At 37.8% G+C, this 15,251-nt stretch overlaps 1 protein-coding gene across 1 annotated transcript; it reads right to left on the bottom strand.

The window, feature by feature from the left end:
- Nucleotides 1-1,069: 1,069 nt before the first annotated feature.
- On the bottom strand, nucleotides 1,070-13,274 carry LOC138973471 (uncharacterized). The gene is made up of 8 exons (XM_070346189.1): nucleotides 12,952-13,274; nucleotides 5,913-6,200; nucleotides 5,391-5,553; nucleotides 4,122-4,294; nucleotides 3,756-3,803; nucleotides 2,954-3,094; nucleotides 2,498-2,510; nucleotides 1,070-1,281 (listed from the first exon to the last, which is right to left on the bottom strand). Exons 2-8 carry the CDS (start codon nucleotides 6,001-6,003, stop codon nucleotides 1,176-1,178), a joined length of 735 nt encoding a protein of 244 aa, XP_070202290.1. The 5' UTR covers nucleotides 6,004-6,200; nucleotides 12,952-13,274; the 3' UTR covers nucleotides 1,070-1,175.
- Nucleotides 13,275-15,251: the final 1,977 nt, after the last annotated feature.

The following is a 15,251-nucleotide window of genomic DNA, read 5'->3' as shown; positions in this document are numbered from 1 at the left end:
GGCGGAACGCCCCAGAGTTTTGTGTTCCGCCCCAAACATTGCCGAAGCTTGGGGCCCACTCCGCCCCAGGATAAATTCCAACTGACAATGACAAACCGAAAATTCCAATGCCAGAGCCAATCACTAAAAATCGCCAGTCAAAGTCGTCACTGAAATTTGCGTTACGATCAATGCCGCAGTCAAGAAAAAAAAACATTGAAATCGTCGAAGGACAATGCCGCAAGGGAAATAGCTCCCAGATTGTGCTCTTTAGCATGAGAGATAAGTATCGCCTTCAAATGCCAAACGCAAAATGTGGCGACACATCCCTGGTGTAAAAAGACATGGAAATGAAGATGAAGAACAGGGTGGAGAGAAACGAAAAAAGGAGACCGATGCAGCCAAAAGCGTGAAGCGCTGTCGTAATTTCAATGTCAAATGGTTGAAAGAATTTCCCTGGCTTCAGTACGATGAAGAAAAACAGACAATGCATTGCCGCACGTGAATACTGAGAGTGGGCCCCAGATTTTTGTTTTCCGCCCCAGCAATTTCCATCTCTGGGGCCAGTGTGGCCCCAGGCCAAATAAGTTAGTGTCGACCCCTGCACACACACACACACACACACACACACACACACACACACACACACACACACACACACACACGCGTTCTTGCCTGAAAAAGGTGGCGGGGCATGGCAGCGTGCCACAGTATGACGAGAACAAGATTCGTCTTCATGCAGAGGAAAAGACGAGTCGGGCAGAGAGCAAGCACATCCTGCTCTGTAGTCGAGGTCTTCGCAATCTTCAAAGATGTCATTGTGGATCGTCAAACTGACGTTCGATCCTTGGTACAAACGGTTGACAACAGTTCCTGCAGACGAGAAAAAGTATACTAACGAGCCATTGCATGTTTTGTTGCTAAATGCAGATACATGCTGCAAAGCAAGTAAAATGTCTTGTTGCTGGTTTTTGATGTTTGTGTTGTTGTTGTTATTGTTGTTTTGTTGTTGTTGTTATTGTTATTATTATTGTTGCTGTTGTTGTTCTTCTTCTTCTTCTTCTTCTTCTTCTTCTTCTTCTTAGTTGTCTTGGTCTTGTTCTTGTGTTGGTCTTGTTCTTCTTCTCCGTCGTCGTTTTTGAACTTAAGGTATCCTTGGAAAATTTTTTTACATCAGTGCAGTGTCAAGCAAGTCTTCATAGCAGAGAGAAAACATTGGTAGAAAAAAAATGGTAGAAAACACAATTTAAACTGCACATACCTTGCTGTCCACGTAGAAGGTGTGTGATAGCCTTGCGCGACCTGTTAGAGAGACAAGACATATTTTTTTTCAAAAAAATAATTACAATTTGAACCATATTTTTATTTTCAAAATAATAACGTTATTTAAAGTTGCTTGTTCATCTCAATGCTTGTTATTTTCTCAGGTGCTAGGATATTGGTCCTGTCTGACTCTGACTTCCACTTATAGTGCATGTCTGCTGTATTTAGAGTGCTTCAATTCCTTTTGTCTTAGATATTCCATGTATTTCTAAAAACAAATCTGTATGATACATACATCTAAAGCCTTGTGCTGCATTCCTATTTACCTCCTTGGCATATTTGTTTTATAAATCAAAAGAAAAAGACCCTATACCTTACCTCTTGTTAATGCGCGTCATATATGTGTGAGTGTGTGTATGTATGTTTGTGTATTTAGTGTGTGTTTGTGTAATTGTGTGTGCAGGCGGGCGGGCGGGTGTGCGGGCGGGCGTGTGTTCCATGGCAGAAAATAAAGAATAACACATGCAAAAGCTCTGGTTACATTTTTCTTTGGACTACCTGACAAATACGTATTTGTGTGAGGGTGAGCTTAAATAATCACAGCTGAAACTTGATAGAATAGTTGCAATTACAAGCAAGCATTTGCCAATAAGAAAGGAACATTGAAAAATAAATATCGTGCACACTCCAAGACTTAAATCAAGCAAACAAACTAACAATCAATCACGCAAGTACATAAAAAGTGGACATCAAAGACACAGAAACAGAATATAATAAAACAAAAAGAATGGTATGTTTTTGTGACCCTCCACCACGGAATGAGTCGCATGTCACCTTTGCATGATTTTCATATTTTTACATTTTCATAAAGAGTTGTTTATGCTCTATCCAGTGGTGAAAACCGTTTTAGAAAAGAGCAAAAACTGTTTGAGTTATAAGCCTGTGACTAAGGTGACCCTCACACTGTTACCAGACACTCCCCGGACTTATATTAAGCCTAGTGCAGAACCGCGCAAGGTGACATGCGACTCATTTCGTGGTGGAGGGTCACATTTGAGCGATTAATTTATGACAAAACAAAAAGTTAAATTCACTGTTCCCAGCAGCCTTTTAAGTGAACAGACAGACACACACGTATGATACAAATAATAAAATTAACTGAGACAAATGTTCACGAAATTCGCTGGGAAGAAGTAAGAAAAGTAATGTTTTTGTATTACAGACAATATAAACACTCAAACTGACTGCTCATTACCTTTGATCGAAATCTGAAAATGAAACGTGTATTGATTATTTTTATGTTGAAGTGCAAAATACACAATTAGAAATAAACATGTTAACATAATATCCAATGCAAATTAAGTTTAACAAGTTGACTTATTAAGCAGATGCAATATATTGTGCACACAACATTCTTTTTGAAAGAACACCGCATTGCACATTTTTGTCACTGGCATATAAAACATAACTAAGTGTTCATGTTAGATATCCCCAAGGGGCGTAGAGAAGTCCATTGTGTAACTTAAAAAAAAGATCAAAGTAGACAGTATTTCAAGGCTAAACTTATTTCCCTTTGCCAGAGTTATCAACCGCGTTTAATTGTTTTAAATTGATAAGGAGCAAAGTACACATTAAAACAACTATTGTATCAAGCCACATACCTTTACCGTATCATGCATCATACACAAACACGCACATACATGATATTTACCTCTCACTGACTTGCGGATACACCACAAAACACAGAGTGTAACAAAAGCGGCAAGGACTATAACGCAGGAAACCGCGACAGTCTGAGCGTTGAAGAGAGGGACATCCTTTCCCGTTTGTTTTGGTGCACCCGTGACTTGGTCTGGGAAAAAACCCAAAAGATAAAGATACCTTAATTTTCTCAGCTTACGTGATCATGTAAATCAACACAGAACTGTCTGTGTTTATGCGTGGGAGAAAAACATCTTGTTTGCCATTTTGACACACACCACAACTAACAGTCCGGCTCCCTGTGCAAATTTGTAAAGTTGTTATTGTTTCTCTTTTTTTCACAGATTGACATTGCAGAGACATTGTCGAACAAAGCATAGCAAAAAAGAGTAACTACGCCACGCCCCCCCCCCCACCCTCCTCCGCACACCTGGCAAAAACAAAATCACAACCAAAAAAGCATGTGTCTAAATTATCCCGAAGAGCTGAGCAGATCGGATGGGTCGCCACACAAAAGAACTACTTCACACCCATAGTGTAAATGATTTTGCAGGTGTGTCTAAATTGCAGCAAAGCAAATGCCAGCTGAACTTCTCCAGTCGCATTCTTACATTTGATGAAACATATACATCAAAATGCATAAGCAGTGTGATCTTGTCACTACAAAGAAAGAACGATCCAAACAAAGTTAGCTTTAACCTAGCTGCCATCGCAATTATGACTTGAAATCACAATACCAGATAGAGGTTATTACTTGTCGAACTATCAGAACCGCGTACTCTATTCATTCTGAAATATCCAACATTCTTTACCTGCGATTTCGTTTTGGATGTCAGAAGACCCCACTGTCGTTTCGACCTCTGAAAGATGAAGAAAAGGACCAGATCAGGTAACATGTAATACAATTGAGCAATGACAACAATAAACTGTCTGAGTTTTTTATGTGCACAGTGGGATTTTTTCCGACATAATTTCTTTTGAAAACAAAACTGGTTGTATTTACAAATTAATTAATAGATGATTGCACTTTTAACCATAGATGAACAAGAAGTAATACAAACAGGAAAGAAATGAACTAATCTAGACTGAGAAAGGGGAGAGGAAGGAAAGTGCTGTAACAGGGCAAATAGTAACTATACATGTAATAATCTTGCTTATATTTTGGCACATATGCATACCCTCTCCAAATGTATTGACGACATTGACCATGAAAGTCAAAGAATTGCCGAATCCAGCGTCATTAGCCAAGCGAAGTGTATAGTTTCCACCAAACTCTGTTGTCACGTTTATGATGTCGAAGTGTAACATCAAGTTTGGTGGGGTTCCTTTCAAGCTGAAGGATCTTTCAGAACTAAACAAAGAAAAAAAGAAAACTCGGACAAGACCTCAAATTCCCTTGTGTGCAATTCTTATGTAAATGTGAAACAACTCCATGTATTTCTTTCTTTATTTATTTATTTGGTGTTTAACGTCGTTTTCAACCATTCAAGGTTATATCGCGACGGGAAAGGGGGGGAGATGGGATAGGGGAAAGGGGGGAGATGGGATAGAGCCACTTGTTAATTGTTTCTTGTTCACAAAAGCACTAATCAAAAAGTTGCTCCAGGGGCTTGCAACGTAGTACAATATATGACCTTACTGGGAGAATGCAAGTTTCCAGTACAAAGGACTTAACATTTCTTACATACTGCTTGACTAAAATCTTTACAAACATTGACTATATTCTCTACAAGAAACACTTAACAAGGGTAAAAGGAGAAGCAGAACCGTTAGTCGCCTCTTACGACATGCTGGGTAGCATCGGGTAAATTCTTTCTCGTCCCAACCAATATGGGACTCCCCCTAACCCGCGGGGGGTAACTCCATGTATAATTTGTAGGCAATTAGAATAATCAGAAAATAAACACACATTCAGGAAATATCTGTTTTGATTGTGACAGTTAGGAGACACAATTAATGTGACCACATTTCTGGAAATATATGAAATTATCCTGGGAATGGGGCAAATTGTACATTTAACAAACTTTATTTGGCAGCTTTCAACATGGATGCTATCGGTGGTATAATTTCAAAAATGTGTATTCTAGGCTGTATCGATTTTTTCAGTAAACCCAATACAACATACAAGCTCAAAGGACCCGTCATGTTCATACAGTCTTGCTCACAGTTCATATCAATTTCTGGTTTTGGTGAGAAAGACAGTGGAACAAAAACATGGTGACTCTTAATGGGACATTCCGCCTTTAGAACTCATCCAATTTATGAATTGTTTTTAGTTTCACCCCTAGACAGTTCTGTCATAAAACGTCCAAGTAAGAAGTAGAGGGGTCTACACAATTATGATTTCTCCTTTAATTTGTCAAGGGAAATTAGCACAATCAAATGTAGTTCTCTTTCTATTGGTGCTAATATGTAGGGCGCTGCAATGTGTGCACTTAAAGACAAACCTGCGACATGAATTGAAGATTAGTCTTCCAGAGGGCGTATTTTTCGACAGCTCGCATTCTTTTATGTATGTACTGTGACTGCGAACAGGAAAACGGAGATGAAGACTGTCACTGAGGGCAGCATCGAATAACGTCTTCTTGGCCACAGTGAATTCTGGTGCGCCTAAATGTGAGAAGAATAGAAAGTAAAACAGTCATCGTATATTGACAAACAACACCATACAACAACACCAACAAACATGTCATGCTCTCCCCTAGTCGTACACAAAGGCAAGATGTTTTTCAGACACAAGCAGCATAAAGCGTAGTACTAAACATCACCATTACTCTTTGTATATAGGGTGTTTTTCTCTTTTTTTTTCGTCAGCAGGTAAGACCGATAGACGATCATCTTCGTGATGAAAATGCCAAGTTAATAACCGTGTACAATACTTAAAACTATGTCATTAACAATAACGTTTCCAGAATAAATCGAGTCTTTTTATATTCAGAATGAAATATTATTTCATACGTTTGACGTACATTTCACAAGCAAGGTTTTATTCATGCTGCTTTTGCCATCCTCAGTTTCACACACGATCTCTCCTGCATCCCCACACTGGACACTGTCCATGTTGTGCTGGATTTCGTTGTTCTGTGGTGTATGATTGACCTCAAGCTCTTTTCCCTGTTGGTCCCGCAGACGTGACGTCGAGGGTGGATAACCAATATTCCATGTGCAGACGATGGTAACTGAAGAGTTTTGAGGAACCGGCCCGTCTACATTTTTCCCTTTTGTGTGAACTGAAATGCTCTCGATGCTTGGAGGATCTGCACACACACCATGAATGGATGGATTTGGTCTTCTTTCAAAAATTAGTGACAAAGTGACAAGTACATTCTTAGTCTGTCATCCAACATTATTTCTGTCTTTGCTGAAGTCGACATGTAAGCAAACTCTCATAGGCTTTTCACTGGAGCGGGATATTTTTCTGTCTATTTGCCTAATCACGATTTTTGTTTATCAAAACGTACACTTACGTTCATACACTTATGTTTAGAAATACTCAAACTCATGAGTCAAGTACTCTGACTGCCTTGCCTGGTATGTCAAATTGTAAACGAAATCATCTATTGCTTGCTTATGACACATATAGTAATTAGAAAGCCAAAGACGAAATGAAACACAATAAATCAACTTCGAGTGGGCCATTTCAGATGGGAATTAAGATGGAATTAAGAGAATCTTTTGCAGAAAGCTTGTTTGTTTTACCTAACAAGTGGAGGAAGCATTTAGACTTAAGGCTGGAGTACACTTTGGAGGCCCAATTTCAAAGTGATTAGGTAGTTTTAAAAGTTACTTTTTCTGTTAGTTCAATGTTTGCTTTATCAGGAAAATACAAAATATAAAGGGCTTAACGCGCAAAATTTTAAGATAACGATTGAAGTTTAAGCATAGGTATCAGATTTTTTCACGCAAACACTACTGAATAAGTTGCAATATTGTATTGTGAAAATGTAAACAAAATAACAATCAGATGATCACAAACTGAAGAAGAGAAATAGGGAAGCAAAATAGAACATTAAACGTAGTGATTTTACTTGTGAATTCGGAAAAAAATCCTTTTGTATCCATTTTGAAGCTCAATTTGAAGCATGGAACACCAACAAACATTGATTAAAAGTGTTAAAGTGATTACAGTGTTCAGAAATAGTGTTAGATACCAAGTTGAGTTATCCCTCTTTACCAATTTAAAAAAAAATACACCTCTTAACGCGCAAAATTTTGAACTGTGATGCTTTTACTACCCCCATCCCCTTCCCATTTGTCAGAAAAGAGTGCATTTTATCTTCCAAATAGAAAAGCAGGGTTGTCAGATGATCAAAAACTTAAGAAGAGAAAGAGGGAAGCAAAATAGAACATCCAACATAATGATTTAACTTGTGAATTATGAGAAAACTATTTTTTTTACCCATTTGTGAAGCTTAATTTGAAACTTGGAACACAGACAAACATATATTAAAAGTGTTAAAGTGATTACAGTGTTCAGAAATAGTGTTAGATACCAAGTTGAGTTATCCCTCTTTACCACTGTTAAAAGAAATACCTCTTGTCGCGCAAAATCTTGAACTGTGATACTTTTACTTCCCCCACCCCCTACCCATTTTTTCAGAAAAGAGTGCATAATTATTATCTACCAAATAGAAAAGCAGGGTAGTCAGATGATCAAAAACTGAAGAACAGAAATAGGGAAGCAAAATAGAACATCCAACATAGTGATTTAACTGGTGAATTCTAAAAAAAACCCACTTTTTTACTCATTTTATTAGCTTAATTTAAAGCTTGGAACTGAAGACAGAAAAAAAAAATTAAAAGTGCTAAAGTGGTTACAGTGTTCAGAAATAGTGTTTGATACCAAGTTGAGTTATCCCTCTTCATCACAGTTAAAAAAAACACACCTCTTGTCGTGTAAAATCTTGAACTGTGATGCTTTTACTACCCCCACCCCCTACCCATTTTACAGAAAAGAGTGCATATTATCTTTCAAATAGAAAAGCAGGGTAGTCAGATGATCAAAAACTTAAAGAAGAGAAAGAGGGAAGCAAAATAGAACATCCAACATAATGATTTAACTTGTGAATTATTAAAAAAACATTTTTTTAACCCATTTTTGAAGCTTAATTTGAAACTTGGAACACAGACAAACATAAATTAAAAGTGTTAAAGTGATTACAGTGTTCAGAAATAGTGTTAGATACCAAGTTGAGTTATCCCTCTTAACCAATTTTTAAAAAAACCCACCTCTTAACGCGCGAAATTTTGAACTGTGTTGCTTTTACTACCCCCACCCCCTTACCATTTTTCAGAAAAGAGTGCATATTATCTTCCAAATAGAAAAGCAGGGTAGTCAGATGATCAAAAACTTAAGAAGAGAAAGAGGGAAGCAAAATAGAACATCCAACATAATGATTTAACTTGTGAATTTTGAGAAAACTATTTTTTTTACCCATTTTTGAAGCTTAATTTAAAACTTGGAACACAAACAAACATAAATTAAAAGTGTTAAAGTGATTACAGTGTTCAGAAATAGTGTTAGATACCAAGTTGAGTTATCCCTCTTAACCACTGATAAAAGAAATACACCTCTTGTCGGCCAAAATCTTGAACTGTGATACATTTACTTCCCCCACCCCCTACCCATTTTTTCAGAAAAGAGTGCATATTATCTACCAAATAGAAAAGCAGGGTAGTCAGATGATCAAAAACTGAAGAACAGAAATAGGGAAGCAAAATAGAACATCCAACATAGTGATTTAACTGGTGAATTCTGAAAAAACCCACTTTTTTACTCATTTTATTAGCTGAATTTTAAAGCTTGGAAGACAGAGAGAAAAAAAATGAAAGTGCTAAAGTGGTTACAGTGTTCAGAAATAGTGTTTGGTACCAAGTTGAGTTATCCCTCTTCATCACAGTTAAAAGAAACACACCTCTTGTCGCGCAAAATCTTGAACTGTGATGCTTTTACTACCCCCACCCCCTACCCATTTTTCAGAAAAGAGTGCATATTATCTTCCAAATAGAAAAGCAAAGTAGTCAGATGATCAAAAACTTCAGAACAGAAAGAGGGAAGCAAAAAACAACATCCAACAGAGTGATTTAACTGGTGAATTCAGAAAACACACACTGTTTTACTCATTTTATAAGCTGAATTTAAAGCTTGGAAGACAGAACAAATAAATTAAAAGTGCTAAAGTGGTTACAGTGTTCAGAACTAGTGTTAGATACCAAGTTGAGTTATCCCTCTTCATCACAGTTAAAAGAAACACACCTCTTGTCGCACAAAATTTTATACTGTGATGCTTTTACTACCCCCACCCCCTACCCATTTTTCAGAAAAGAGTGCATATTATCTTCCAAATAGAAAAGCAAGGTAATCAGATGATCAAAAACTTAAGAAGATAAATAGGGAAGCAAAATAGAATATCCAAAATAGTGATTTAACTGTAGATTTCAGAAGAAAAAAACCCTTTTTTTTAATCATTTTTGAAGCTGAATTAGAAGTTTGGAAGACAGGAAAAAAAAAGAAAAAAAGTGCTAAAGTGGTTACAGTGTTCAGAAATAGTGTTAGATACCAAGTTGAGTTTTTGCTCTTTATAAAAGAAACACACCTCTTGTCGCGCAAAATCTTGAACTGTGATCCTTTTACTACCCCCGCCCTCTACCCATTTGAACAGAAAAGAGTGCATAATTTGTATTCTCTTCCAATTAGAAAAATAAGTAAAAGCAACTGGACATTTTTAAAATACATCTTTTCTGTCAGTCCAAGGATTGCTTAGTCCATTAAAAACAAACAGACTAGGATTTAACGCACCCATTTTAAGAAAAAGTTAACATGATAATTGATATATCAGACTTTTTTTTATGCAATTACTACTGAAGATTCCAGACCAGGTAAAACAATCATTTTATATCCTTTGTCACATTTGTTTGTTTTTTTATGAATCTATCTATAGCGAGTCTTGTCTCTTTGTGTCATTTAGTTATTTTCAAGAATTCTATCCTGGCAACAACAACAACAAAAACACCTACCTACCTACCCTATTTTTTTTAGCCATGTTAATTAATAGAAACAGACAATTTATTTGTTTTGGCCTAAAGATCTTGAAACATTTGTTTTAATAGAGAAATAACAAGTACAGCCATTAGCTGTGTCACTCGAATTTCTTTGTCAGGCTGAAACTTAGCTGTTGCGTTGGTGTCTGCTGTGTGTATCTGGGTCCAAAGCAACTTTCACATTCTCATCTACACACTCACGTTACACAAGTATATATATACAATTCCACCCACAGAGGCGTTCGGGGATGGGGGTCTCGCACTCGGGCGAATCACACCACAAAATACAAAGTATAACGTACACAGATTTTACTATTGAACCAAAAAGCAAATTAAATCATGAATAAATCAATCAAGCAAAACTTCCACACAATGACACACTCACTCTCGGTTCACACTGCGCTCTGGACGTGCACACTTGGCAGCACGTATACCGTTCCGGCACCGTTTGTCTTCCTGCAAGTCCAGCATAGGCACACGATTGTCCAAGAATCACAATAATCCTCGTGAATGTCACAGCAGGCATAGTAGAAAAGTCCAAAAGGGTGCGTTGATGGTGGTAATCCGGTGTACACACACACACACAGACTCACACACACACACACACACACACACACACACACACACACACACACACACTCCGGTTTGGTAAGTTACCTGATAAATAATGTAGCCTGTGGATTTAACGGGGAGACTGGTCAGACAGGAAGAGCATTTCACATTTCCGATGTTCAGCGATAAACTTGTTTTCTTCGAGAGTTCGATCTTCGTGCGATTCTGGCGCGTTGTCACCAAGAACGTAAAAAAAAAACCCAGGATATCATCATGATGCCTCTCTACAAAAACCAGGCAGTCTAGGAACTCTTCATCTAAAGTCAGTCAGTATTAGCCCCTCAACACAATCCTCATCTTGTCCCATAGTGATTTCTGCCGCCAAAGAACGTGTGGTTCTCAACTCACAAGACGGATTTGTCGTCTTCCATTGCGAAATTCAGATCTACCCCAACTACGTGCATTGATCTGAGCAATAAAATGTAGATGCGATAATCTGCAAACATCTCTTCAACACAATCTACATCTTGTCCCATCGTGATTTCTGTCGGCAAAGAACATGTGGTTCTCAACTCACAAGACCGATTTGTCATCTTTCAGAAATTCAGATCTGCCCCAAGTACGTGCAATAAAATGTAGAAGCGATAATCTGAAAAAAAATCTTTTCGCGTGAACGCTGCCACGTTGTCATCAATCCGATGTCTTTTATCCAGAGCAGGGATGAACACACTTTTTCATCAGTAGTTTGTTATGTTTATCCGCAGACTGCTTTCCATTACTTGTCGTCTGTTTTAGCTTGACTCGTGGGGTTCTTCAGCCAGGCAAAAAGTGCTTGTTTACTGACACGTTCTCACGCACGACATGTCGTAAATGCAAGTTCTAACGATTGTTTTTTATTGCACTGATAGAGAATGTCGATATTTGTAAACGTCTGCCATTTCCTAATGTTTATTTCATTATTTTGCATACGGATATGGCTAGTAAGTGGATAATCTGTTACGACACGAAACGCGTTCTAAATCCGGGAAGGGAGGCTACTCCAACGTAGAAGGGAGGCTACTCCAACGTACTTTCCAAAGTGTGCTCCAGCCTTAATTGTGAACAAATTTTTAGTGACTGAAATATATACAAATGCAATTGTGCGCTCTGCAATAAATAAAGATGTAGAATAATTAAGTTGGGTAGCATTGGGGAAAACGTGTTTTAAGAACAAAAAGACAGTAACAAATAAACAAAAGAAAACAAAAGAAAACAACAACACATAAAGAAAGGAAAATAAAAAGGAAGACACAATAGAACAAGAGGCGAAGTCTTCAAGGCTCACGTAAGAAATAGACAAACACAGTAACACAAACTCACTACACGAAGCTTCGCAAAGTCTTAATACCAAAAACCCGCAGCTACGGCGTGGTACTTTGACCCCAACATCGCTTCTCAATTTTGACATGCGAAGCTTCGCCGTAGCTCGCAACGAAGTTGGTTTCTTTTGTAAGAAGAGTGCTTTTCGATTCCAGATGGACGACGAAATCAGACTCAATACCATAGTGAAGAATGCATTTATCGACTTTGGTTGACCCAAAGTACAAGAACTAACCTCCTACCTGTATTATTTCATACTGCGATGCATTGACATGTCGAATAAAACTCGAAATCCCAGCGCTCACGCCAACTGGTCCCGGCCGTGCTCAGTCAACGAAATAGAACACATACAATTAACTTACGTCATCATCAAGTACGTAAAGTACAATTTGTGACGTAAAGTACTCAGAAAGAAGCACACCACGCGCTGGTCGAGACTACGTGCATGCGCTTTCTGACTAATAAGATTTGAGACGCCAAGACATGAAAAGAAAAAGATAACTCTTGCCTTCCAACTAGTCTCGGCCCGCTCAAAACCGAGACTTTCAGTAATTCCTTCGCGTGACGTCTAACCCTCTTACGCCATAATGTGACGTCTTCAAATGACGAAATGTTAAAGTTTCTACCACAGACATACACACGCACAAACACACACACACACACACACGCACACACACACGCACAAACGCACAGACAGACAAAGTTACGATCGCATAGGCTACACTTACGTGAGCCAAAAATAGAAAGAATAATTAAACAAATATCAAAAAATAATGAAAGGAAGATAAAAAGGAAGACACAATAGCAAAAAAGGACCCCCAAAAAGCATCAAAGTAAGAACTACTGCTCCTATGGCTGCTACAGCATAATATGACTATAGTTAAATGCAAGCAACAGCAGTAGAAATAAGGAGATCGACAAAACAAGAGAGAGAAAGAAGTATAGAATTAATCAACACAACATCACTGTTGCATGATGAACGCATCAAGTGACTCACTCAGCAAATCTGTCACTCGCACACCCATTCCCACAGCAAATAATGTTGCAGTTACTCACATTGTTCACGTAGTATCCCAACCGACTTTGTGAAGACCCTCTCGTCTTGCAGTTCTGCAATAAGATCTAAATCCAATGCAGAACTGCCAATACGGTTTGTGACAGAATATTCCCCGGTTTCTTTATTGCAGGTGCACCCCTTTGACGGAATGCAGGCATTATTTTCGTGCCAAAGCACACAGAGAGTTGTGAGTGGTGGGTTTTCTGTTTTCTTCAACACCTTCACAATATTCAGGTCACTTCCGCACTTATTGGAAATGGTGAATGTAAAGTTGACTTCCAACCGTTTGTCAACAGTGACGGGGTCACTGCTCACCTTGGAATTCAAGCCTGGATAAAAAGAGAAATGTGTTGTTAAATCCCAGGATTCAGAACACATTTTGGAAACAAATTCTAGACTACAATAAATAAAAACATGTCTGTTATCAGGCATTAGTAGTGTTATGTCGTCTGGTACTGATAATCGCGTATGAAGTTCATGAATTACATATTTCTTCATCTCAGTTTAATATAATGTTTGTGGTGACTGAAGATGTTCACTTCTGTAACGGTAAAAACCATTCACGTTAATAAAGACGTATAACTGGATTAAAGTATAAAACACTGGAAAGTATCATACAAAATCAATTTATTTACATATTGCAAATACATGACGTTCATAAATGTATATACTTACATGATTCATTGCTCTTGATAAGACGCAATGCTGCAAACAATATTACTGAACAATTGCAAAACCACAGTCTTGAAGGCATAGCTGCTGCACTATATTCACCTTACTCATGAAAGGCAAAACAGACTCTGAATTCAATATTCTACAAGTCACAATTATATAATTTCCCTGTTATACAAGTAATCAGCTTCCCTTCAAATATTTCCCCAACTCATTGTTATACTATATGTCTGTGATAGCGCATCTGTGCTTTTGATTTACGCATGATGCGGCAAGCCCGGAAATGCGGAATTCCGGAAATTGTTCATAAGAAGAACCCTCGATATATTTTGTGTAAATGTTCCATCCAACCATTACGTATTTACGTGCCCGGCCCATTTTGTTTATACCCAACTGAAAATGATGATAAATGCTTTACCTGTAGATTCTTTGTACGTTACTCGCCACTTTTCCTTTTTTCCGCTATCTTGGCTGCCAAACAGTATTTAAGATGTGTTTTCCTCTGTGTATTTCTAAACAAGTCACACTCGATTTGTTTTTCGGGAAGTTATCGTTTGCTTTGTTACCATAAGGTTAATTTCAATATGCATGGTAATGTGCGTGGTCATTACATGGCCAATTATTTAAGTATTTCATCATGCATAATTATTGAGGTGCTGCTGGCTGTGAAGTCTGCGTTTTCGTTTACAGATGACAAAGTAGACAGAAAAGTGTGATTTTTCTAGGATACACCATTAGTGATTTGTTTTGTTTCGTTCATGTTTATGTTTTTTTTAATAAGATATTAATGGGTTTTTTAAAGGTTTTGTTGTGTTCAAAACAGTGCCTTGTATTTAGCAGTTATGTTACCATATGTAATTTTGTCTGCACAGTACGACATCCTCATCTCCCAAACAACATTAACAAAAACAATTTAGTTTTTTTTATTTATGGCTTTTCTTCTGCGCGTAAAAAGTATGTGTGGGCATGTGACTTTAACAGTATCTTTTGATACAGCACTGGTCTTTGCACGTGAGTATGTTGTGGTTTCTGAAAGGAGTGTCAAAACATTGTCCCCTTTCCTGTCTATTCTTCACAATGGTTACAACCCAAGGGTAGGTCCAGTATTGTCAAAGTGTATGTTTCCACATCATTTCCGCAGTGTTTCCTTCACAATGTAAAGTTTTTGATTGAGGATTAAAAGTTACACGGAAATATTTTTCAAGACCTGTTCTCATCATTGTTGACTATTGTTCTCGGAAGGAAGAAAGCTATAGGGCCTATGTCACATCTAGGCTGAAATGGGATCAGGGTTAGACGCAGAAATCAAAACAGCGTAATTTCTATCAATGTAATGCCCATGCTCTCTTGGACTTGTTTTGGAATTGAAAGTCTGGAGTTGATTTAACAGTTTTTTTGGGTTAAACACAGCCTCTCAGAGTCAAACTAAATAAACTCTGTCAAACAATCAGTGCACGCATTTACGTATATATACCCCAACTAAAGCTTTCAATCCCGTGTTAATTCATTCAAACGTTCTATGCCTCTAAAGGCCCTCCACTTGGCTGCTTAGCACAATGTCATTTTCACGCTGTAATGTTGGAAACGTCATTGCTATCATACTCTCCTTAATCACTAATAAGATATG

Source organism: Littorina saxatilis, linkage group LG8 (assembly GCF_037325665.1).
Source record: "Littorina saxatilis isolate snail1 linkage group LG8, US_GU_Lsax_2.0, whole genome shotgun sequence".
NCBI classification, from domain to species: Eukaryota; Metazoa; Mollusca; class Gastropoda; order Littorinimorpha; family Littorinidae; genus Littorina; species Littorina saxatilis.
The sequence above is the reverse complement of the archived record's forward strand: the minus strand, read 5'-3'. Positions and strand labels throughout refer to the sequence as shown.

Bases quoted from the DNA above. Each gene is read 5' to 3' on its own strand.
- LOC138973471 (XM_070346189.1), bottom strand. From the start codon at position 6,003: ATGGACAGTGTCCAGTGTGGGGATGCAGGAGAGATCGTGTGTGAAACT. The intron at 5,554-5,912 runs GTACGTCAAACG...TCTCACATTTAG, and splicing joins TAAAACCTTGCTTGTGAAAT to GCGCACCAGAATTCACTGTG. The intron at 3,804-4,121 runs GTATGCATATGT...TTCATCTTTCAG, and splicing joins CGTCAATACATTTGGAGAGG to AGGTCGAAACGACAGTGGGG.